The sequence below is a fragment of the Rana temporaria genome, chromosome 3 (genome assembly GCF_905171775.1).
Source record: "Rana temporaria chromosome 3, aRanTem1.1, whole genome shotgun sequence".
In the NCBI taxonomy this organism is placed as follows: Eukaryota; Metazoa; Chordata; class Amphibia; order Anura; family Ranidae; genus Rana; species Rana temporaria.
This window is the reverse complement of record NC_053491.1, coordinates 253,406,881-253,432,941: the sequence shown is the minus strand read 5'-3', so window position 1 is coordinate 253,432,941 and position 26,061 is coordinate 253,406,881. Positions and strand designations below refer to the sequence as shown.

Genomic DNA, 26,061 nt, shown 5'->3' with positions numbered 1-26,061 from the left:
CAAAGATGATCCAGGACTGTTGAGCAGTTAGAATTGTAAATCGGGCAAGAATGGGACAACATTCCTCTCCCAAATCTTCAGCAACTGGTCTCTTCAGTTCCCAGAGATTTACAGGGGGTTGTTAAGAGGGGGTGCTACACTGTGGTAAAATGGCCCTGTCGCAACCTTTTTAAACATGTTGCTGCCATCAATTTCAAAATGTACATTTTTTTTTATTTTTTTAACATTTTGAAATGTTTTCTATTGTGAATAAAATATGGGTTCTGAAAGTTGCAAATCCATTGCGATCTGTAGATTTTACACAGCTTCCTAACTTTGGAATTGGGCCTGTACAATTATTTTTGAATATTTGCCGATATGAACGTCAAAACGATGTGCTTTAAAAAACTGAGATAGCAAGAGATGTGATATCAAAGTATTTTTATCAGTCCAGAGGATGGGCATAGCTGATGCAGCTTTCCCAGCAATAGATCACTGCAATTTACTACTGGTTGATTGCACCTACCAGTAGATCACTATTTGAAGCCATCTGTTGTCATAGAGCTGCATGAAGGGGGTTTCTTGTGCCTAGAAAAAGTGTGTGTGTGTAATAACATCTCTCTCGCTCTCGCTCTCAACTTTAAGAGGGAGGTTTCAGGAAAATAACTTTCCACCGCCCCCTGCGTATAACGTAAACACTGAGTGTTATGTGCCAGTAAATTTGTATATATAATCTATCTATCCCTGCAGTAGGTGAGTTTTTGTATTCTAATGGGAGATGGCCTTCATTTCTGGCCCTGTCGGCACACACACCGCCTCCCTACTCCCCAGCTCTTGCCGCTGCAAATTTTATAGTATATTTTTTTCCAAGGTTTAAACCCAGGTGCTAAAAAGGACACCTGTGAGCAATGGATGCTTTCACAGTAAAGAGAACACAATGCAGTCAGTTCAGAACTTCAGTGAAAGGTAGCCTATAAAAACTAAAATTGTTTGGGGCGTGGAGCGGACCGCTTTGGGACTAAAGGGAGTTATAAATGTTCACAGACTTAAAGCTAGCCCAAATGAACTATGTTCCTCGCTAATATGAGGCCGCAGGATGCGCTGTATAAATGGTTTGTAGCTGAGACTACATACAGCATGCCATACGGCGTCTCATACCTGGAGCACAGCAGACTCTACCTCATCGGCGCTCAGCCATTCAGAGAAGTCAATGTATTCTAGCAATAAATGCAAAGATTTATAGTTACATAGTAGGTGAGGTTGAAAAAGACCATCAAGTCCAACCTGTGTGTGATTATATGTCAGTATTACATTGTATATCCCTGTATGTTGCGGTTGTTCAGATGCTTATCTAATAGTTTGATTGTTTTATTAAATATCAGCAGCTACAAAAAGTGTAGCAGCTGACTTTTAATAAACGCACTCGCCTATTCCACGGTCCAGCGATGCAGCCACCTGGAACCATGCTCCTCTCCGCCGGCGCTGTTATAGCAACTGTGGGCACCCTGCCGTGACATCTTTCGGCTTCACAGCTGGGCGCCCACTGCGCGTGCGCAAGTCACGCTGTCCCATAAGATTGCAGAGAGTGAAGGGATGCCTAGGGGGAGTTGCCTAGGTGGCCAAGAGCAGGAAGGAGGAAGTGGGACAGGAAGTCCCGCTCTAAACTAGGTATCCCCACCCCCCTCAAAAAAATAAATAGAAAAATGCCAAAATTGGCATGTCAGGGGGCGAGGAGTGCTTAAAGCGCAAGTTCTACTTTTGGGTGGAACTCCGTTTTAAAAGCTGGAGTTCTGCTTTAAGTGGTTAATAACTGCTGCGTTGATTTTAAATAATATCAAAAGATAAGGGTGAGGCCATTGAACTTTAGACCCATTTTTAGAATCTTGGCAACCAATTTGTAATGCAGAGCAGCTAAGTTGTGCTAGACTGTTACAAATTATACAATACAAGTGACGTGTAAAACTCAATAAAAATCAGCAAGTTTTTCACACGTCAACTGTTTATTTTGTAACAGCGCAGCACATTTTCACATCATTTGAGAGTGGTTTGGTCTTTTTGTTTGCAGCTTTATTTGTATATGGGTGTGCAGGATTTTTATTTATAATACTTTTTTTCTCCTTTTATACAGTAAGTGGATGTTTTGATTTGGTGTATTGAATTCATTTGGTTTACATTTAACCATTGTTTGGTTTGCTTTATTTAGAGACCTCCCTTTATTCCTCCACATATTGGAAATATGCCGCCTCCAGGAATGCTGTTTCCACCAGGGCTACCGCCGGTTTCTTCACCTGCTACAACTTCAAATCCCAGTCCTAATGCTTTGCCTACGCAGGCACCAACGCTGCCTCCAAATGAGGAAATCTGGGTGGAGAATAAGACCCCAGATGGCAAGGTTTGTAATTCACTTTCACAAATTGTGCCAGGTTTCCAAATTAAGTCGCACATGTTTATAACCATGCAAAGAGGAAAGCTTGGACTGTTAGAGCTGAATTTCAAGGTTTGTTAGATGCACTGTGGATTAGGCTTCCTAAAGCAAGTTCCACTGGTAATTCAGTTTTTTAAAAGTCAGCAGCTACAAAAAAGTGTAGCTGCTGACTTTTAGTGTGGATGAGAACTGAACCCAGGATGACAACAAGGAGTAAATAGGTGCTAAAATATCAGTTTTATTGGTAGAAAAAGTATGCTATATTAAAAACTGGATGGCGTCCGAACACTGCAAAGTCGCAGAGCGCTCAGCAGTCACTGAAGGGCATAAAGTCAGGTTTATCCTGGAATCTGTCAAGTTTGATATACTTGGAGATATAGGAGGCTTTTTATTTTCCACAAGTTGGAGATAAAGGGCTATTGGTTGGCTGGAATCCAGACCCCCCAGTATGCAGCAGCAAGTCAGGGCTTACAGGGGCCCAAGCAGGCAGAGTGCAGGAACCTAACAAAAAAGGAAATATATGGAAAAGTGGATGTAATAAACTGTATTAAACATAGGGTAATTTACTGCAGCTGAACTATTTAAAGAGACACCTGGGGAACCTAAAGTTTCACCCTAGGGTCTCGGGTCAGGGTCAATAAAGAGTATATCCATGATATCGGAGATAATCCTCACCTTTAGTAAAGTGTCTTTCACAGGTAACAATGATATGGAAACAACTATCCTGGCTGTGCAGCAATTAACTTGCTGCACTCGCCAGCCTTAAATACCTGATGAGGGGTGGAGACATCTAATTCAGAAAACAGTGGAGTGGACTAGGAGAGCCTCCCATCATTATCAAAATGTAGTATCCACACCTGCCGGCAAAAAGCCAGCTTAACTTTTCTTGCATACACTTCTGTCAGGAAATCCCGCCTCCTTCAAAGGACTCCTTGGTTCCATGTGGCGTCCGGCGTTGCTGCGTCATCATACGAAACAACGTTGGACGTCGACAGGTCCGCTGAAGCAATAAAAAGGGCGGCGGCTAACTGCGGTAGATGGAAAGGACTAAGGCGCATGCGCCAGGCCAAGGGATCCAGCACAGAGGGCCCCCCTGTGTCAGGGAGATCCGACCCGCCACTGCAACAAATGGGGGTGCAGGAAAACCGGCCAACAAGGGACAGGAAAATCTAGGTATCTAGATAAAAACGGCAGTTTAGACAGGGTTATTGTCGCCACAAAATTCATGGGGAGGTCGCCATCCAATCGCATTAACTAGTCCCAAAAATCTGAGAGCTAGTATTCTGCAATATTAAATAGATTCATTAAAAAATAATCCATTACAGAGCAACAAATACAGAAAATGTGAATATATACAGTGCTGACTTTTAATAAAAACACTTGCCTGTCCAGTGATGCGGGTGCCCAGCACCTGTCTGTGAAAGCTTGTGGCTTCATAGCTGACTGCGCATACGCGGGTTCTGCTACGCTGTCCAGAATGGCTGAGCAACCTTCTGGGACCTGTGAACGTGTCTTGGAACATTGCAGGGTGGGGAGGAGGAGCCGCCTAGGCGGTGCAGGTGGAAGTGAGAGCTGGGTACCTGTCGAAAATTGCATCGCGAAAAAAAAATTGCATGCCATAATCTGCCATGTCAGGGGGTTTGGTCTCCTTAAAGCAGAAGTTCAACTTTTAGGTGGAACTCCGCTTTAGGCCTAGACATTGCATGTGATTCGGTGATGCTCTAAAAACTTGAGCTCATGTAGGTCTTACAAATAATGGGGGGGGGGGGGGGGGGGGGTGAAATAAACTTTATTTATTTATTTTTTGCAATAAGGAGATCGTTGGTCACAAAACAAGTGTGCACAGGCTTTGCACTGTTTTGCCAGCCCACACTATAAAGCGCTAAGGCTGGGCAAGTACCTTAGACGAAACCATTAATATTAAGATTCTCTTCACCACCATAAAGCAACTAAAAGATATTCTTGGCAGACCAGTGGCAGTAACTGGCTCCCTCTTATGAGAAGAAGCCACTGCCGTGACTGCTTTCTTTCATATGATCTGTGCATGACTGTTATCAGGATACCTGTTGTCCTACACATCCACACTTAGCTGAGAGTGCAGCACCCCTATGTTACCAAAGAACAGTGATGGCGACCTTTGTCACCCCAGATGTTTTGAAACTACATTTCCTATGATGCTCAACTACACTGCATTCGCATCATGGCAAGTGTAGTTCCAAAACATCTAGGGTGACAAAAGTGGCCATCACTGCCATAGAAGAACAAAGTAAATGGCATTTATCTGTTTGTGTCTTTAGACAAGTTTGTTTTATTTTAACTCTCCTTTTTCTAGGCTTATTTTTACAATGCACGAACCCGTGAATCTGCATGGACTAAACCTGATGGAGTGAAGGTTATCCAGCAGTCGGAGCTGACTCCAATAATGGCAGTCCAGGCCCAAGCTCAAGCCCAAGCTCAAGCCCAGGCCCAAGTCCAGGCCCAGGCCCAAGCTCAAGCCCAGGCCCATGCAGTGCAAGCTCAGGCCCAAGCAGTTCAAGCTCAAGCCCAAGCTCAGGCTCAAGCCCAAGCTCAGGCAGTTCAGGCACAAGCTCAAGCGGCTCAGGCACAAGGTCAAGTGCAATCCCAGCCTGCTCATGTGCAGAATGCTACTGCTCCATCAACAACCAGTAGCTCTTCATTATTGGTATCTACATCAGCAACTTCAGCCAGTCAATCGTCTACAACTAATACTTCCACATCTAGCTCTAACCCACAGGTGGTTCCTAGTAAGTTATATTTCCTAAATGTTTAATATTTTTAAGCTAAGATATGTGAATTCCATGTTCATTTTCATTAGGCTCCTAGAGGTTAAGTAATGTAGATCCAACAGCTTTGATAGCCATTACAACTTTTCTTGAGTGTTGTGGTAAATTGAAGGCCTGTGGACACACAATGTAAGTATGCCATTACTTGTAGCTGTGTAAAATTCATACCCACTGACATGCACATCAGTGAAATCTTTTTAATATTATGCAGCAATGTTTTATCACGATTACGTGATAGCTTATGTTTTTGGGGTTTTATTTGCGATGTGCATAGAAAGATCACACACATACTTGTATGTTTAACATTTAATTAAGTAATAACTATAGATAACAGATGTAATAATAGAAAATGTAACAAGAATACTTGGCTATAGATGCCTTTTTGCCACGGAGTCCCCTGTCTGTGCTGCATGGCACACATGATCAAATCGGACACATGCAAAATAACAGGTCTGAGACAAGACTAACTATTCCACGTTTTGGTTGTTGTGTATATAGGTAGCATTTGGCTAATTACAAACTCAGAATAGCAGTATTGCCTTTCAAGGAGATGGCCCATCCTGGTTAGTGTACAATGACCTACCAATAGCATTAGATCATCTGACTATGTTTCTCAACTCCCAGTCCTCAAGTACCCCCAACAGGTCATGTTTTCAGGCCTTATCACATGTGTGAACCTAGGCTTAGAGGCAGTTCACCATGCCGCGACCTGAAAGTAGGCACGACTTTGCCAGGCAAGTTCGGAGCAACTGCGGGCAATGCCTGGGTAATCTTCCTCTAATGTTGGATCCAAATCGCATCAATGAAGATAAGGATCCAATTTGGATGCAACTTCCATTAAAGTCTATGGGCACAAGTCAGATATTGTCTTAGAGTAGTACAGGAACACTTTCTAAACAGCTCTCATTGACTAACATGGGATTTCACATGTCACCTACAAGTCGGATTCCAAGTTGCGTGGCAGTATGAATCGAGCCTTAGTGAATCGACCCCATAAACTTAAAAATATAACTAGGATTAATTACTTTTTAAATCGTTTTATCGCATCTTAATCGCACCTTGCAATGCCTTTGGCATTTCAGTGTTGACAAACCATGTACTCCTTCCAACAGGTTCGTCTGCTCCTGAGCAATCCCAGACGGTTTCTGTGACCACCTCATCCTCAGTCAGTTCCTCGGTCAGTATGGCAGCATCTCTGTCCACAGTCTCATCAGTGCAAGCTCTGTCTCAATCTCTTTCCCAAGCATTGCCACCAACAATTTCTCATGCCTTGACGCAACCTACAGCAACAATCCAAGCTTTCCCTCCAGTTATGGTACCCCCATTCCGCGTTCCTCTTCCAGGCATGCCTATACCACTGCCAGGTGAATTATAAATCTTATATTTTAGCTTAGACCTCCAGCACAAATTAGGTTAATTAATTTATATACGTGCGCGTAACAGGAAACCTCTACATAGGTATAGAAAGTTGACTTTCTGGAGAGTTATGCTGTTTATTTCTACCTTCTGGTTTAATTTTGTTAACCGTTTTTAAGCTTCATTTGCTTTGCCATACAACAAATCTGCGGTTTTTATTTTTTTGTGAATGGCTAGAACAATGCATGTGCTATTTGAAGGTAGTTTTCATATTTGTCCAATGTTTTTAGACACTTGTGTTGCCTTTTAGAACTTTTGAGAGAACTTTTTCATATGCTTTATGGTTTCATCAACTTGCTTGCAGGGTGTCTGTATAAGTTAAAGTGGAACTTCTGGAAGAATTTTTTTTTTTTGGGGGGGAACTACGCAAATGAAATGTTACCTCTGACAAGTATCCTATATCTGAATGGCAGCTACTTGCTGTAAACGTAAGTTTCCATCATGCAAGATGCTCTTCTTCCAGCGCTGTGATTGACTGTTCCAGCTATAGCACAATATGGGGTCAGGTTGTCCCCTCTTCCCTTCACCAAAAGCCTTGTATTCCTTTCACAGAATATAAGCCTTCAGAGAATGGACAAGGAGAGATTTGTTCTCCTCTTGTCCATCCACAGAGTGCCTTGTATTCAACTTCTGTCCATTTTGTGAATCCATGAGGGGAGATGAAGGGAGGAGCGACACAATACCACACTGTTCTACAACGAGATCTGCCTATCGTAAAGTGGGAAGAGAGCTGTTTATCTGCACTGAATTAAACTGTTATTTTTACACTAAACAGCAGCAATCCAGTCATAGGCTGTTAATCATTGTTACTCTTTTCCTGCAGTTCCACTTTAAATTTACAGTCGGTTTGCTAAAGCAAAACACATGGAGTATTTAATATTTATTTAATAAGGATTGCATTGCATGGTTGATTTTTACCGCTTGCATTTTATAATATTACATTATGCATGGCTGTTTTACCCCTAACATTTTACAAATTCCTGGCTAAAGTGTATGTAAAGGTATTTATTTATAACCCCCAGGGCAATAAGTGAGGGAAAATACTATCATTGGCACACAACCAGGCAGCAAAAGGTAACCAGATGGGGCTTAACCTCTTCTCTATCATGTTTTCTAGGGTTGTCCCGATACCACTTTTTTAGGACCGAGTACAAGTACCGATACTTTTTTTTTCAAGTAGTCGCCTATACCAATACTTTTTTTAAATGTCGTGACCGTTTTCAAACCACAATACAGACTAAGGATATTTTCTTTAGAATTATGAAGAACTCTATGAACTCGGTGGGAAGAATGCCCCTTACATTGGTGGTCGGTGGGAAGAATGCCCCTTACATTGTTGGTCGGTGGGAAGAATGCCCCTTACATTGTTGGTCGGTGGGAAGAATGCCCCTTACATTGGTGGTCGGTGGGAAAAATGCCCCTTACATTGGTGGTCGGTGGGAAAAATGCCCCTTGCATTGGTGGTCGGTGGGAAAAATGCCCCTTACATTGGTGGTCGGTGGGAAAAAAGCCCCTTACATTGATGGTCGGTGGGAAAAAAGCTCCTTACATTGGTGGTCGGTGGGGAAAAATGCCCCTTACATTGGTGGTAGGTGGGAAAAATGCCCCTTACATTGGTGGTTGGTGGGAAGAATGCCCCTTACATTGGTGATCAGTGGGAAGAATGTCCCTTTACAGATGGCAAAAACATTCATTGGGGTTACTTTGGAAGTTGGAAATGAGTCAATGCAAAAAAAAAAAAAAAATGCTGCTTTTTTTAACATTGCATTTTAAACTTTAATTAGGTACTATAGGTGTAATACAGAATAACTGTCAGCGGGTGGCACTGTCCTCCTTAAGAGTTAACTTAATTCTTATCTTCAGTTCTTACTTGGTCATGAGAGAAAGGCAGCCCCCCCTCCCCCTGGGCCATGCTTGCTGAGCTGATCAAAAATCAACTTTGCTTTAAAAAAAAAACTGATCTAAAGTATTACAAATTAAAATACATAAATTGATCAATTTCTTTTACACTTATATTTAGAACAACTACATTCTTAAAGTACAATTGATAGAGCTTTGTTTTTTATGTGACTCCATACTGAGTGACACAGAAAGAACATGCAATGCAGTGACAGTGACAATTACACATAGCTTGCAGTTGCAACTGTGACTGCACTACTGTAGACTAGACACTCAGTATTCATTTAGCTTGAATCACTTGACTTTGTCTCACTCTACAATCTTACTTGCTCGGCGAGGGCTGCCTGCTGCTACGATGTCCGTCCTGCTCGTAGTGCTTTCCGCCTGCTCTCCTCCCACTCTCCAGTGCCCTCTCATCAATTGGCAGCACAAGGTGAGGAAAAGGCATGCCAATTGGATGATCTTTGGCGCTCTCTCCAGTCCACCCCTTCTCAGCTGCCGCTATACACCCGCCCACCAGCCCGCTCGAGGGGAGGAAACAAAAACAGTAATACCCAGTCACATACCAGCAATAATGATCGTTGCTGGCTCTCTCCACCCCTTTTCAGCTGCCGCTATATGCCTCCTATAAGCACCCGCTCACTAGCCCGCTCGAGGGGAGGAAACAAACACATCACATCATTACACATATACCAACAAATTATGATTGCTGCCGCTCGTTTCACCCCTTCTCAGCTCCCGTTCACCGCCCCCTCTATGCGCCGCTCACCAGCCCGCTCGATGTAAAAAAAAAAAGTATTCTATTTGGTATCGGGAGTATTTGCGCGAGTACAAGTACTAGCGCAAATACTCGGTATCGGTCCCGATACCGATACTAGTATCGGGACAACCCTAATGTTTTCATTCATAAACGTTGGCTGATCTGTCTGGTTTTGCTGTTTACTAAGCTGTGATTAGCTGGCTTGTTAAAAAAAGACACTGTATCCCGTTGAATAAGGGGCTGGGTACCATGTGATCACTGTGATTGGTTATCACCGTGATCAAATGTTATTGTTTACAGTGTGGATCCCTCACCTTCCCCTTAAAACAGCAGATTCTGGTCATTCTCTTTCTCTTTCATTGACACGGATACATTTTTTTTATTTGTAAACCCTTTCATACCCCTCCTTCCCCTACACATGCTACCTCCTTGTGTCCTGTATATTAACCTCCCTGGTGGTATGATTATGTCAGATTTTTGCATCTCAAAGCAGTGCAATTGTTTTGCATAGAAATTTGGCGTTTTACATTGTAGGCCTGTAATTCTTAGGAATAACTCACTTAAATCTGTCCAAACAAGAGTCTAGTAGACATGCTGGGTATGATATAAAGTTTGAAACACAAAATCATAAATTATAATATAACTTTAAATGATCAAAAATTATAATATTTATTATATTTATTCAATAATGTAATCAAATCAAAAAATTTCAGTCGCAGAAATGTCGACGTCGCATTCAGTGACTGACAAATTTTCCCACAAATCGATATCGCTCAATTCTGCAAGTGATTCTAATTCACGATCTGTGTTTTCTAGCTGGTCAAAAACTGCTTTTGACGTAAGGTGTGCTTTTTGGATGCCATGGATGTTCTCAAGTTTCCAGGCAGAAAGAACAGTATAATAATAATAATAATAATAATAATAATAAAAATAGTGCAGGCAGGGCACTGGACAAAGCACTATTGACAAAAGAGATGTGAAATGATTTGATACAGTACACTGTAATCTGTAGATTACATTATTGTATGTTATGTTTTTTGCACTTTTTGAATTTGCCGCAGGGCTCCTCCCCCATGCGTCGCAGGGGACAGAGCCTGGCACACAGTACATTGGGTGGAGGACACCGCCCCCGGACACAGCAGGAGGACATCCTGGGGACTTTGCCTGGATCCTGCGATGCAATCCAGAGTGTGGCTCGGGGTTACCGCTTTTGGTAGTGAAAAATTCACCCGAGCCACACTCTGGAGTACCGCTAAGAAGGTTAAAGGGGTTGTAAAGGTTTGTTTTCATTTATTTTTAAATGATAAACATGTTATAATTGCCTCCTCTGCAAGGGTTTTGCAGAGTGGCCCCGATCCTCCTCTTTTGGTGTCCCACAGTGGCGCTCCTTCCCGCATCGTTTGCCCCCCCTCGCGCAGCCACACCATGGCAAGGGGAAACCCGTAAGGGGCCGCTCCCGAGTCCTGCTGCTTCGTCCATTGACACAGACTGCAGGACTCGACACCGCTCCCATGTCACTGGATTTGAATGACAACAGCTGGAGCCAATGGCTGAGCTGCTATCAATCTATCCAATGAGGACCCGAGACGACGGCTGTAGCTGCTGTGCTCATCCCTGTCGCTGGAACGATCGGGTTCAGGTAAGTAAAGTGGAGTTCTGGGGGGCTGCTGCACTATAGAAGGTTTTTCACCCTAATGCATAGAATGCATTAAGGTGAAAAACTTTGAGAGTTTACAAACCCTTTAACTATTTCACCTCACCCTGCACATCTCAACATTAACCCCTTTAGATCCATCCTGCAACTGCATGTGACCAGCATATTAACCTGTTCACCTGCCCCTCCCTCTGTATATGACCTGTACATTAAAATATCTAGTGCAGCATTTCTCAAGCTCCATGTTTAACCCCTCAATACTGGCATGTTTCTTGATTTTCCAAAAATTGTGGCAAAAAATTAGATCAGCTTGGGGATGTCTACTTTCCAAAATATTTATTTCAGGGGTTTTCATCCTATTCCGGCATGTTTATTTTAATTTGGGTACAGTGTTGCATGATGGCGTAAATGTCAAACTAACACAGCCTTGTAACTATAACGGCCTTGTAACTAACACAATTCTGGTAATGACGTGGCAACACAGGCTGGCAGTTTAGTGGTTAAACTCTTTCCTGCTTTATAAAAAAAGGTTTTGGCTTTGCATACACTTTAATTGTGAGGTTCTATTACTATATTTAGTCAGCTCAAACTTGCATGAATAACTGGGCTTAATCGAGTGAAACATCTTCAATGAGTGCTTCATATCTATTGAGGACCTGTTTAACTTTAGGAAGAGACTATAGCACTTTGGTAAATTACGACATAGTAACAATTGCAATTATACCAGGAAAGGGGCCTAATATCATTTTATTCAAGTATTGAGCAGAAAAATTGGGTATGGATTTGTAGCTTTTGTCAAATGGAGTGCCACAAAGAGCGGTGGGTCCAAAAATAGCAGTTTTATGAGCAAAAAGGAGACCATGAGAACTACAAGTAGTAGGCAACTATGTCAGCCACTGCACGCCTAAGTAATATTTTTGTGTCCTTAAACTATTATGCGGTCTAGAGACAACTGAACTCATTATCTTGTAATAACTCTTAGTGACTGGAGGTGGCAGTGTTCTATCATGTGTTTATGTAAGTTCAGTTATGTCTTTCTAAGTATGATTGTTTAATATATTATCAAAAGGACTGAGAAAAAAATCTATTTCTTTTCTTTTTTTTTTCTTTTTTTTTCAAATTACATTTTTTGTGACTTGAGTTTGAGATTTTAACAGTGGTTATAGCTACAACATCCAACCATTTTAAGTAAATTGTATTTAGCTCATGCGTGACTGATTGCCTCTGCTCGCTATCCCATTGGTACCCTGGGCACTACATTTACACGCCTTGAGCTAAGTGAAATGCTTGGTTCTTCTGGGTATGGGCAGAATGTGACTTGCTCCCTTTCCTCCTATGATGTAGCACTGCTTTCTCTTGTAATTACCAGGGTTGTCATGTGGGAGTCCAGTGCAACCAATATAGCCTGGAGCTTACACTTCCATGGCTTAATGTAATAGTGAGGAGACAGTGGTGGTTGTTTTTTTTTTTTTTTTTCTAGTTGAGCTCTGTGCAGTGGGTCCCTTTTCAGTGCCCCTGGCCCTCCCTCCTGTTGCGTGCCACCACAGCAAGCAGCTTGCTATGGGGGCACGTGAGCCGTGCCACAGCTCTCTGTGTTCATTCAGACACAAAGCTGCCCCCTGCCCCCTTTCTCTCCTCATCGGCTGACTGACTTTGACAGCAGCGGGAGCCAATGACGTGTCTTATGTGTATTGTTTAGTTCCCTCTCTTGTTTGTGAGGGCTCTAGTTTTTGTAACATTTTTAATGTCTCTGCTTTATGGCCGTTACAGTCCACCGTTGTAGGGTTCAGGGGGTATAGGTTATTGAGATAAATTATTGGTTATTCTACAAAGATGCTCTCAAATGGTCTGGACAGATTTGTTGGTACTAGAAAGGATTATAAATGGATCATAGTGATATTTTAAACGGTTTTCTGTAATTAATTGGTATCGCACATCTTCTATCTTGTTGTCAGTCAGCCTATTTAAGTGAGAAAAGTAGTCAACTGCTGTATTTATCATGTGCAACACACTGAAACAAGGACCAGAGAAGAAAGTTGTCTTGCGGAGATCAGAAAGCAAATTATAGACCAACATGGTAAAGTCTAAAGCCCCATACACACTATTTTCAATCTTCTACTGATGTGTGTCTTAAGGTTTACTAGGGTTGTCCCGATACCACTTGTTTTACCGATACTATTTTTGTATTTGCCGATGCCGATACTTTTTTTTTTTTTTTATGCCATGTGACAGTTTTACTGATGGGCACTGATAGGTGGCGCTGACTGATGGGCAGCACTGATGGCACTGACAGGCGGCACTTATGGGCTCTGATGGCACTGACACGTGGCTGGCACTTATGGGCAGGCACTGAAATGCAACAATAAGTGACATGAGGAAATGCTATGCTGCAGCACCCATCTTGGTACACCCTGCACTCGGCATCAGTAATTATCAGCAGACATCTTGTTACACCCAGCCCGAACTGCATGGGCTGAGTGTAACAAGATGTCAGCTGCTGGCTTACTGTGGCCAAGTGCAGGGTGTGCCAAGATGACGGCGCCCACTAAGGCTGCCTGCCCACTCCGGCCCGATCCGCCTACTGATGCCGCCCAGAGTCCGCTTGCCGCCGACCAAGTATTGGGTCAGGCATCGGGAGCATTTGCGTGAGTAAATACAAGTACTCGCACAAATGCTCGGTATCTGTCCCGATACTGATACTAGTATTGGGACAACCCTAAGATTTACCAAAACCATATAATAAGGTCAAACCTTAAGCGTTTCAATTTGTATGCGTTCAGGCAGGCTCTTGCACTACATGGTTTTGATAAATCTAAAGGCAAAAATCTGCAGAAAACCTGAACATGGCCACAAAAGGCAAATTACCCAGACATTGAACAGAAGTATAGTGTGAATAGTAGACAAATGGCCAAGAAAAGATTTCAAAGATTCAAGCTAAACTCCAAGGTAAAAGTACATTGGTGTTCAAAGTACATCTTCATGTGAAGTTTAGTTTAGACTAAGCTGGTCCAGACAAACTATTTCCTTTACTAACAGATGCGGCTATCTACATTGTATAATTTGTATGTAGCGTCAGCTGCATACGGTATACAGCACTGTGTTTTGGCAGTGGGATAGGAATTTCCCAAAATTTGAGTCAGACTGAGCACTGCTCAACCTTTCACAGGGAGCGTTGTATTCTGTGAATGAGAACAAAGCTTGCTCTGTTTGGCTGAAACAGAGATTGTAATGTCACCCCACCTGCCTCTCCACCTCAGCCAATCAAAGGAAGCTGTGTATACTTTCATAGAATACAAAAGTCACTGTGACTGGCTAAGCAGTGCTCAGCCTGACATGATTTTGTTCTGGGATTGGGACGGGAACTTAGTCAGGTTGAAAAGACACAAGTCCCATCTAGTTCAACCAATAAAAGGGGGGGGGAGGAATCATCTGAATTGCTCCAGCAGGAGTAAAAAAAAAATCCTGGTCCTCGGGAGGCAATTGGATATTCCCTGGATCCTCTTTAACTATAAATGTTAGTACCCAGTTATTTTGTGTACATTTAGAAAAAAAATCTACTGAGCTGGCCAGAACCACCTCTGGAGGGAGTCTGTTCCACATTTTCAGCTCTAACTGTGAAGAAACCTTTCCGTATTTGGAGATTAAATATCTTTTCCTCCAATCGTAAAGAGTACCCTCTGTTCCTCTGTGATGACCTTTTGAAAGTGAATAACTCATCACCAAGTTCACTATATGGACCCCTTATATATTTATACATGTTGATCATATCCCCCCTTAAACACTTATGTAGCCTCATAACTGAGCTCCTCCATGCCTCTTATCAGTTTGTTGCCCTTCATGTCCCACTGCCAGGACACAGAGCTGTATAATGTATGTAGCTGTTTGTACAGCACGCACACACAGCCGCTGCATCATTTGTTTGGACCAGCCTGTTCCAAACAAACTATTTAAACCCGGAGACAGTGGACTCAAAGGAACTGGACCCAGAAAAACATAATATAGCCTGACTGAAATATGAAACTGCTGGAGCAGCTGATTAAGGCTTCATTCACACTTGGCGGACTCTGCTGCTACGGAGTCCGCCTGCTCCCGTCGGCTCAGCGGGAGATCAGTCCGCAGATCTCCACTGAGCCGACTATGACAAGCTCCTCTCTGCTCACTGAGCAGGGAGGGGCTTGTCGGGCAACGCTGTGTCCCTATGGAGCGATCTGATGAAAACGGACAGCATGTCCGTTTTCATCAGATCTTACCCGATCTGATCCGCATGGACGGATGGGGACGTGGCCCCCATACGTCTGTTTTTAGCGGGTCGGATGTCAGCGGACATGTCTCCGCTGACATCCGACGCTCCATAGCGATGCATGGAGCGGCCGTTCAGGTCCGCCGACAGACGGACCCGAACGGCCAAGTGTGAATGAGGCCTTAAAGTGGAGGTTCCACCAAAAAAAATATTTCACCAAAAATAAATAAATACAGGCATACCCCACTTTTAAGTACACAATGGGACCAAAGCATGTATGTAAAACGAAAATGTACTTAAAGTGAAACAATATCTTTTTTCACTTCTAGGGTGTAGTGGGGGGTTAGGGGCTGTAGTGGGGGTGTCAGGAGCTGTAGTTAAGGTCTCAGGGGCTGTATTGGGGGTGTCAGGGGCACACTGGAACAGGGCAGGCTATGCTCTCGGAGCTTTAGCTCCTTCTACTGCGGCTGGAAAATGTCTGTACAGTACTTGTAAGGCACTTTACATACACTCGCGGGTATGTCCTTACTCGCGAGTGTATGTAAAGTGAGTGTACTTAAAGCGTGGTATGCCTGTAAAACATTTATGGAAAAAAAAAAAGTTTTTTACTCACCCTAAATAGCTGTTGCTATGCGGAAGTGCCGAATCTGCCTCTTTATTGTCCGCGGTGGATCCTCTTCCTCCTCCTACAATGGGTGTCTTCTTGTGAATGGGGCGCGCTGCATTCTGGGAACTGTGTGTGTCCCAGAAAGCAGCTGACCCCATTCACAAAGCGCCGCGCTGCTCACGCATGCGCAGTAGGAAATGGGCAGTGAAGCCGTACCGCTTCACTGCCTGTTTCCCTTACTGTGGATGGCGGCGCTTGGAGCTGGTAGGATCGAGGATCGGCCTCGGCGGGGGCAGACATCGCTGGCGGCTAGGACAGGTAAGTGTCCTTATTAAAAGTCAGCAGCTACAGTGTTAGTAGCTGCTGACTTTTAATTTGTATTTATTTTTTTAAATGGAACATCCGCTTTATAGAGTAGACCAAACTGTTGGCAGGTGCAGAAATCTTGTTAAGCGCTATAATTTTTTTTAGTATGTAGTGGTTGCCACCTAAGGCCTCGTTCACATCTTGGCGTTCCGAATCGTGGGCCGAATCGCTGCAATTCTGCCCACGATTAGAATCTCGGGACACCTGTATGATTATAAATAAATGGTGATTCTGCGCAACATATCACACTAATGGAATAGTGATATCACATAAGCAAGATAAATGTAAGAGCTGACAAATAATCAGCATATAGTATTAAATGCAAGGAGAATAGTGAGTCCAAATATAAATATATATATATACTCAAATAGTGAATAGTGAGTCCAAAATATATAATACTCATAAGGCGAATGTGCAAAAATATATAAAGAATATTGTGCACAAAAAAAAACGGAATGGAAGTTCAATCCCAATAGTAAACACAAATCAGCTGTCAGGGCAGGTATTTTGAATGCACTGGATGAAGGTGAGCACCAGCTCTATGGTGTGAGTGCACGGCCGTGCGATAGAAGATAAACCAGATCCCTGGCTGAGCTCCCGGGACTCTTACCTCTCAGCCCTCCTAAATGGGCATTGATGTACAGGTCACTCGCAGCCTTCTATGGGTGGTCCCTGATGTTTCCTCTCTTGATCTGATGGATCCTTCCTTAATTGGGACAGATGCTCCTCAAAACCAGATGGATGATGTGGGTTATAAGAGAGAGAGGGGACTCCCATAGTGAGGTAACGTTTGGTGCAGGTAAAATATGTTTATTGAGGAAAAACCTGCACTTACATTAAAAGAAAAATAAAAGTGCAACGAGGAAACAAACAAGCGGCGTTTGAATCGCCAGCTTACGTCACTCCGGGTGTACGTCCTCCAATTCCTACGCGTTACGACACCACGTGTCTTCGTCTGACACGTGGTGTCGTAACGCGTAGGAATTGGAGGACGTACACCCGGTAAGAATTGGAGGACGTACATCCGGAGTGACGTAAGCTGGCGATTCAAACGCCGCTTGTTTGTTTCCTCGTTGCACTTTTATTTTTCTTTTAATGTAAGTGCAGGTTTTTCCTCAATAAACATATTTTACCTGCACCAAACGTTACCTCACTATGGGAGTCCCCTCTCTCTCTCTCTTATAACCCACATCATCCATCTGGTTTTGAGGAGCATCTGTCCCAATTAAGGAAGGATCCATCAGATCAAGAGAGGAAACATCAGGGACCACCCATAGAAGGCTGCGAGTGACCTGTACATCAATGCCCATTTAGGAGGGCTGAGAGGTAAGAGTCCCGGGAGCTCAGCCAGGGATCTGGTTTATCTTCTATCGCACGGCCGTGCACTCACACCATAGAGCTGGTGCTCACCTTCATCCAGTGCATTCAAAATATCTGCCCTGACAGCTGATTTGTGTTTACTATTGGGATTGAACTTCCATTCCGTTTTTTTTTGTGCACAATATTCTTTATATATTTTTGCACATTCGCCTTATGAGTATTATATATTTTGGACTCACTATTCACTATTTGAGTATATATATATTTATATTTGGACTCACCATTCTCCTTGCATTTAATACTATATGCTGATTATTTGTCAGCTCTTACATTTATCTTGCTTATGTGATATCACTATTCCATTAGTGTGATATGTTGCGCAGAATCACCATTTATTTATATTCCTGTTTTATGTCATGTAAACATAATTAGGTTTTGCTGCACTATATATTTTTGGTGGATTCACTCATTTAGGATCCATTTTAGCGCAAAAGCACTTGTCACTTTAACACCTGTATGATTGCCAATGGCAACCCGACCGCATTGCATTTTTGCTCCATTTTTAGGCACTGCTAAATTTGTAAAGGCCGATCTGCTGACAGCCTTAAAGTGGAATTAAAGTGAAAGTAAACTTTCATCACTAAAGTTTACCTATATGTAGGCCTACAATAAGGCTTACCTATAGGTAGTGTAAATATCTTCTAAACGTGCACCGTGACCTCTCTGGCGCATGTGCTCTGAAGGAACAGTCACCTGTGCCATTCCTTCAGAGCCCTGTGCCATGAATGGCAGCTCCCACGCAGGAGTGAAGTCATCGCGGTTTCGGCCAGTCGCAGAGCCAGATTTCGTGAACCTGGAAGCAAGATGGATGAAGATGGAAGCGGCCTCCAGTGATGACATTGCATCGCTTTGTTTTCAGGCAAGTTTCACATAATGTGCTAGTATGAGATGCATACCAGCACATTATGACATTACCTTGCAGGTAAGAAGAAAAAGTCTGGCGATTTAGAGAAGCTGTTTCTGTTTGATCTGCAACTGCCATGATGCTGCACATGTGATCGGTTATGACACCAGACATTGATGGTTTGACAGTTTGGTTGATAATTGGCAATCCCGGCATTCCAGGAATGTAACTTTTTTTTTTTTTTTTTTAACTGTTAAATCTGTGATGTTTAGTTCCGCGTTACGATTTACTGCTGCTCTGAACTTCAGCAAAATGGCAGCCTCCTGCAAGAAGAAACGGGAGAAATGCTGGAGGCAATTTACTGTATACACTCCTTTTGTTAGCGAATGTGTGTTTTTTTGTTATTATGGGTAAAGTTCCACTATAACTTAAACTCAGAGGTTTGCTGAGGGTCAGGTAAAAAAAACAAAGTTCCAATGTTCCATCGCTGTTGTTGTTGTTGTTGTTGTTTTCCTAGTTATTTCTAATGGCAAACTACCCTCCAGTAGCAGGCAATGTTTAGATGCTTTCTTGATGTAATCTCTGCAGTGTGTTCTAGTGTCCAGCCCCAGTGGTAGCAGACACAGTGCTAGCTGCTGCGTTCAAACATGTTTGCATATCCATTTTACAGGTGTAGCAATGATGCAAATAGTCAGCTGCCCGTATGTAAAGACAGTCGCTACCACCAAAACCGGTAACTCTCTTTAATACTGTTTCAGTTTGTTTGTTTGACACTTGGCATGGTAGTGAATGCTGTTGTATTTTTTTTTTTCTTTTGTCCCGTAATTTTAAATGTCATGTTTGCAGCCTATCCCTCCCTGCAGTATAGCACTAAAGTTGCCTATATAAACTAATTATAATCGGGTAATTCGATGTGTGTAGGTATGTTGGGTTTACCCAACTAAAACAGCCTTTAACATGTTTTCCTGTTCTCCCAGTATTGCTTTAAATTTTAGTTTTTATTTCCTTTCATTGATGTGTCTCATGCCTGCATGCATGTGTGTGCTTTGTTAGTGTAAGTGTCTTGGCAGCCGTCAGTACTGCAGTGTCTAGATATTGTTTAATGCGGCTTCTAGATGCCCTAGTAATTGACTGTGCCTTGACGTTCGTTCCCTTTTATTTTATTATAAAGAACATTGAACTGTTGTGTACTAATATCTGTTGTTTGCCTGTAGGATTTAACTCTGTCCCAAAGGTCTTCCTAACTATGCAGCAACAGTCACCAGGGAAGCAGTACATTGGTATTCCTGCAGCTTTTCTATTTCTTTTAAACTCTAAATGTAGTGCTTTGCTTTCTGTGTCTTATTGCATTTACAAAGTCACCATAGTTCTCTCCAAAAGGAGCTTTTGATGTTGATCGATTGTTGCCGTAAATCCAGCTGTAGTAATACCATCCTCTGCAACTTGGTGACGTTAAAATTGGTGCATAGTAGTGGTGCTCCTAATGAATGTAAATACAACTGATAATATAAAAGGAATGAATTTGACCCAACAAATGTAGTTAATACTTTTAAAAGTGCACTTTTGTGCTTTGTTTTAATATTTCTTTGTATTCAGTTTGGGTTAAGATGCAGTATTTGACCTGCATGGCCTGTGCTGTTGGGCTTGCGATGCATGCTGAACTTTGTACTGCATCCTAGGCTTTTGCGTTTAAAGCGGTTGTAAACACTTCTACACCCAGTGAAGTGACTGGCCTCGGGTGATACAGAGATTAAACAAATCCTCCTATGTAAGGTGTACTTGTCTATAAGCTGTCTTCTTTTCTATACATCTGTTCAAAGTGCAGAATTTATAAAGCTTGTCCAAGCTTTTAGAAAGCAGGGAGGAGAGTTGTCAGGCCCCTTTCACAGTGAGGCACATTTCAGGCGTTTTAGCACTAAAAATAGCGCCTGAAAAGCGCCTCTCATGCCTCCCCAGTGTGAAAGCCTGAGTGCTTTTACAGTGGGGCGGTGTGCTTGCAGACGGGGGGAAAAAAGTGCTGCAAGAAGCATCTTTAAGGCAGTTTGGGAGCTCCCAAAACATCCTGCCTATTGAAATGAATGGTCAGCGATGTCAACGCGATTTGGCAGCGTCGCAACATGACGCTTTTAACCCCTTCTTCAGACGCTAGTAGGGGTTAGAGGGCCCTGCTAGCGGCTGAAAAGTGCCGCTAAAAGTAGTGGCGCTTTACCGCTAATGCACGGCACTGACGGTGTGAAAGTGCTCTAATTCAGTGAGAAGAGCTCGGAGTATTGATTAGAGCAGGGATCCTCAAACTACGGCCATCCAGCTGTTGCGGAACTACACATCCCATGAGGCATTGTAAAACTCTGACATTCACAGACATGACTAGGCATGATGGGAATTGTAGTTCCTGAACAACTTGAGAACCATAGTTTGAAGACCCATGGATTAGAGGGAAAGGACCCTGCACACAGGAAGTGAGCTGAGGCTAACCCTGTCACCTTTTTTTCCCTCTTGGTCTCAAAAAACTCGTCAGAAGGGATTTATGCAGAGGAATGAGACCCCGGACAGAAATTACACTTGGTAATACACAAGTGCTCTTAATTTAGACAAGTACACCCTATAGAGGGATATGCTTTGTTCATTATTTATGTCTGAAATTTACAACCACTTTAAGATTTGTGTGCCCAGAATTGAAAAGGGGCAATCGGTACATGTGTCTAATGCCCTTCAGATGCCTGGTGTTTTTTTAAGCCAGATGACTACTTTGATACAAGAACACTTCTTGAGAAGTGCTAGCATTGCTTTGTACAATGGCACCATGTTAAATGCCCATCTTATGTGGGTACTAATGCTGCATTCCATGTTCTTTTACGTCTCTACCCGCTTCATACTAGCTGGAAGTAACATTCAGGAACTTAGAGTACAGTCTTTTGACCTGACCTATTCACACCCATGGGCCAAATGCATTAATGTACCTTTTTTATTTTTCATGCGTTTCGGTGAAAACCCAAGACTTGTAAAATAACAGAAATTCGTTTTAGTAGTAGATCAGGCCATGGTGCATCTGTTGGTGTGCATTACACTTACATTTGAGTTCTTAATCATGGCTATTTCAAAGTCATGGGGGTTAAACCGTACACTGTTCCTTTTTTTTTTTTTCATTCAGCCAGTGCGCTGGGGGGAGAAAAGCAGAAACCAATTGTCCCATCCACACATTTGAAGTGGGTGTAGTAATCCTCCCCATTGTGCTATTGTATTCTGAAAGTGGGGAGACTCTCCCACTGTCAGAATACACAGATCAGTGTGCAGCCATTGATTGACCACCCTTTTGGAAAAAAGCCATTGGATCCTTGTATGGTCAGCTTTAGGTTCAATTTTTTTTTTTTTTTTTTTGTAATGACAAAATTGAGAGCGGGGTTAATGCTGGTCTGCAATATTCTGAGGCATAGAATATAGTCCTCAATATAATCTGTTGAATGTTTCTATATTCATACATTATTATGTGCAAATATACAAATTAATATGCGTAATTTATACACACTGCAAACATGCAGTGATTATATATGTGAATAGATCAATAATATTTAATGGATACTTATATCTATCTATATCTATATCTATATCTATATCTATATCTATATATATATATATCTATATATATATATATATATATATATATATATATATATATATATATATATATATATATATATATATATATATATATATACTCAACGTGTGTGTGTGTGTATGTATGTATGTATGTATGTATGTATGTATGTTCCAGCATCACGTCCAAACGGCTAAAGATATTAACATGAAACTTGGCACACATGTTACTTATATGTCAGCAACAAACATAGGATAGGTGGTTTAACCCTTACCCACTTGCCATGGTCGGGGTTTTTCTTTAAAGTCCCATTCAACTCTATGGGAAATACATGTTACTTCATAACTTCAAAACGGCTGTAGATATTTCGATAACACTTGGTCACTTGTTACTTATATGTCCACTTAAACTATAGGATAGTTAATTTATCCCTTAACTACCCCCATTTGTGAGGGTCGGGGTTTTTGTTTAAAGTCCCATGCAAAGCAATGGGAAAAGTATGTTCCCACATAACTTCTGTACACCTGGAGATATTTCAATAATACCTGGTACACATATTACTTATATGCCAAATAAAAATATATGACAGTTACATTAACCCTTACCTACACCCTTATATAAAAGATGGGTATATTTATATTACTATGATTTTCCTCCCCAAAAGGTTAAGATAGGAAGACCGGGCAACGCCGGGTATTCAGCTAGTAAGTGATATATATTGTCTCCAATATAAAGTGCAATGTGTATGTGCAAAAACTACATATACAAATATATAAACTGACATCCAAAATTAATGAATACCATATAGAATGTGACCTTCCAATATAACAGTAAAATTCTTTTAGCGCAATGTTCTTAATCCGTAAAATAACTCTTCAAGTAAATTGTGTTCAAAGAGTCTCTCACAAATATCAACTTGCTGTTTAAAGACTTTTTCAATGAGCTCCAATCGCTGCTCCACTGAGTGGAGGGAGGAGGGAAAATGCTTCTCATTGTGCGATATGTTTAAACAGACAATTGATAAAAGCAACAAAGATTTCCACTCACAAATTCCAAGTGCCCGTCTGGCACTAATGGCATGTTCCGATCCTAATATTGTACAACCGATCGTACGACTTTTTTTGCTTAATAGCCGCAAGTAGAAATTGGTTACCAAAGTCACAAATTCTCATACGACATAAAAAAAGTGATGCCATGTGTTGTATTTTCGGACAACAACTATACCGACTAAACGAAAATCGTAGATCTGGTACTGTACGAGGAAAAGGCTCTCGAAAGTAGTGTACACACAATCCAAAAATCGTACAATTCTTTCTCGGACGACCGTTTTCGTCTGATATTCGGACCGTGGGTACGGGCCATTAGGATGACACGCTCAGATCAGATGATTGTGGCATGCCCCAGTTATATCGCATAACACCGGCTACGACCATACAATGTTTGTCCTCTCTCTGTCTCAGAATATTGCGGACCTGCGCTAATCTTGCTCTCAATTTTGTCCTAATGACTCGTGTCGTTACTGAGAAAGCCGCGGTCCATTGTTTGATTTTTTTTTCCCCCTTGACTGATGTGATTTATCTGTGGCGCTGTTAAAACTTTTTTTGTAATGTTAAACTTTTGTATCCAAAAAGTTGGTCCGCCATTTACCATCGGAATGAACTTTGCATTGTCAGAGCTTACCTGTACTAGTAATAGTTTCATTGTGTGCATGTAACCTAGAAATCCAATGTCCAGTTTCATAATGGACGTAGCTTCTCGGAGAAAGCATAAAGTTCTGTTGAAACAGGTTCATATCAGCAAGCCTCCCCCCTAGTGTTCCTTTTGCAGTCATCACTATAGTGAACAGAGCTTTTCTGCACATGTATATTATGAGATGAGACCCCCCCCCCCAGAAGTAAACGTCCTGCACTATAGAAAACATGGATCTAAAATAAACCACAAATTGGGGAACGGAGCTGCAAGGAAATTACCATGTTAAGTCTTAATGTGAGGGGGTAGAGAAACCACCTAAAAAAAAATCTCCCCCCCCCCCCCCCCCTTGCAGCTCTTAGGAGAGATTGAAAATTGGCTGGTGGTTCAGCCCTGAGATATATCCTAAAATAAAATGATCGTATATGGATGAAGTTGGGTATAGTACCCAAATTGTAATCTTGCACATGAAAGGTAAAACGGTTTATCGGTAACAATTATACCCTTGGCTTTAGATTGTTCAAATGTAAATGAACAGTTTAGGAGCCAGTTTAGGTTGAATAATTATATTTGTTGAAGGTTCTGATTCATTTAAGTATAAGATGATATACGAAGTAATGACTCGTGAAGGGCATTCCAGCAAAATGCCAGACACTGCCCTTTTGACTTTTGAACCCCATATGAATTCTGTGGCATCGGAGCTATCCAGCTTCACTAAACCCAAAACTAGATGCCGGAGTATGGCAGCTTCTATTCTATTCTTTTTCACACATTTGTACCTTTTTTTTGGCCAATCAATTGAATGGGCTGCTTCAACAAAATACGTTGATGCACTGTGTAGCATGTGTTAATGTGCTGTAATGCACTGCAATGTACCACAAAAGTTTAAAGAGACCATGTGCATTTTTTTTAAGGGGAACTTATCCTTTACAGCAGGGGTAAGCAACATCAGCCCTCCAGCTATGGTCAAACTACAAATCCCATCATGCATCTGCCTCTAGGAGTCATGCCTGTGATTTTCAGGGTTTTGCAATGTCTCATGGGACTTGTAGTTTCCAAACAGCTGGAGGGCCAAGGTTGCCTACCCCTGCTTTACAGCCAAGGATTTTTCAGGCCCAATTTTTGATCATCTTTATCACCATTAGGTTTGGTATTTGAAAACATCAGACACAATAAAAAGTAATGTAATGAAGGATTTCTTTGATATGAACAGAACTGTCTTTGGACACATGTGGAAACTGCAGGAAACCTGAAGATTAAAAATATGACAGGTGCAATTTTTTTCCCCCCCAAAGGTGTATTTTTAGGGTTCTCATCCTGTTTTCATTCTGATTCTAGTTTTACTGCCTGGATAATCACTGACCTAGACCAAGTACAGGTGCATCTCAAAACCCAATATCAAAAAGTTTATTTATTTCAGTAATTTAATTCAAGAAGTGAAACTTGTATGTTTTATGTAGCTGTGTTGCACACCAGGTGATGTATTTCAAGTTTTTTTTTTTTTTTTTTTTGGTAATGGCTCACAGCTAGTGAAAACCCCAAATTCAGTATCTCAGAAATTCACGGACTGAAAAATGTAGCATTTCATTTGGAAATCAAGGTCCCAGAGTCTGGAGGAGGAGTGGAGAGCCACAGAATGCGAGTTGCATGAGGTCCAGTGTGAAGTTTTCACAGTCGGTCCACTGTGTTTTACCAAGTCCAAAGTCAGCGCAGCCCTTTACCAGCTTTATGGGGATGCTGATTTAATTTTCCAGCGGGACTTGGCACCTGCCCACACTGCCAAAAGTACCAATACCTGCTATCACTGTGCTTGATTGACCTGCAAACTCGCCTGACCTTAACCCCATAGAGAATCTGTGGGGTATTGTGAAGAGGAAGATGAGAGACACCAGACCCAACAATGCAGACAAGCTAAAGGCTGCTATCAAAGCAACCTGGGCTTCCATAACACCTCAGCAGTGCCACAGGCTGATGGCCTTCATGCCACGCCACATTGATGTAGTAATTCATGCAATAGGAGCCCTGACCAAGTATTGCGTGCAAACTAATACTGTACATGGACATATTTTTAATTAAGCCAACATTTCTGTATTCAATTTTTTTATCAGTCTTGTGTAATCCAATTTTCTGAGATACTGAATCTTGGGTTTTAACTAGCTGTAAGCCATAAGCATCAAAATAAAACAATGCTGGAAATACAGTATATCACTCTGTGTGTAACGCTTGTCTAAAAAATGAGTTTCACTTTTTTAATTTGAATTACTGAAATTAACTTTTTGATATTCTTATTTTTTGAGATGCACCTGTATGTAGTCAGCCAAGTGAAGAATGAAGTCTAAACTCCTGTCTTGCATTTTTTTTTGCTAGGTAGAGAATTTGGGATCCAAGGGGCTGAGAGCCTGT

General features: G+C 42.0%; 1 protein-coding gene across 7 annotated transcripts in view; it reads left to right on the top strand.

Moving 5' to 3' along the window:
- TCERG1 (transcription elongation regulator 1) overlaps nucleotides 1–26,061 on the top strand; it is an 87,919-nt gene that overhangs the window by 17,903 nt on the left and 43,955 nt on the right. For 2 of the 7 annotated variants that reach the window (XM_040344573.1, XM_040344572.1), the window contains exons 3-7: nucleotides 2,183–2,371; nucleotides 4,737–5,169; nucleotides 6,321–6,572; nucleotides 19,045–19,107; nucleotides 19,589–19,654. In XM_040344573.1, coding sequence (XP_040200507.1) covers nucleotides 2,183–2,371; nucleotides 4,737–5,169; nucleotides 6,321–6,572; nucleotides 19,045–19,107; nucleotides 19,589–19,654 — 1,003 coding nt within the window. The remainder of the gene's footprint in view (nucleotides 1–2,182; nucleotides 2,372–4,736; nucleotides 5,170–6,320; nucleotides 6,573–19,044; nucleotides 19,108–19,588; nucleotides 19,655–26,061) is intronic. The other 5 variants (XM_040344575.1, XM_040344574.1, XM_040344577.1 and 2 more) reach the window with 3 other exon arrangements.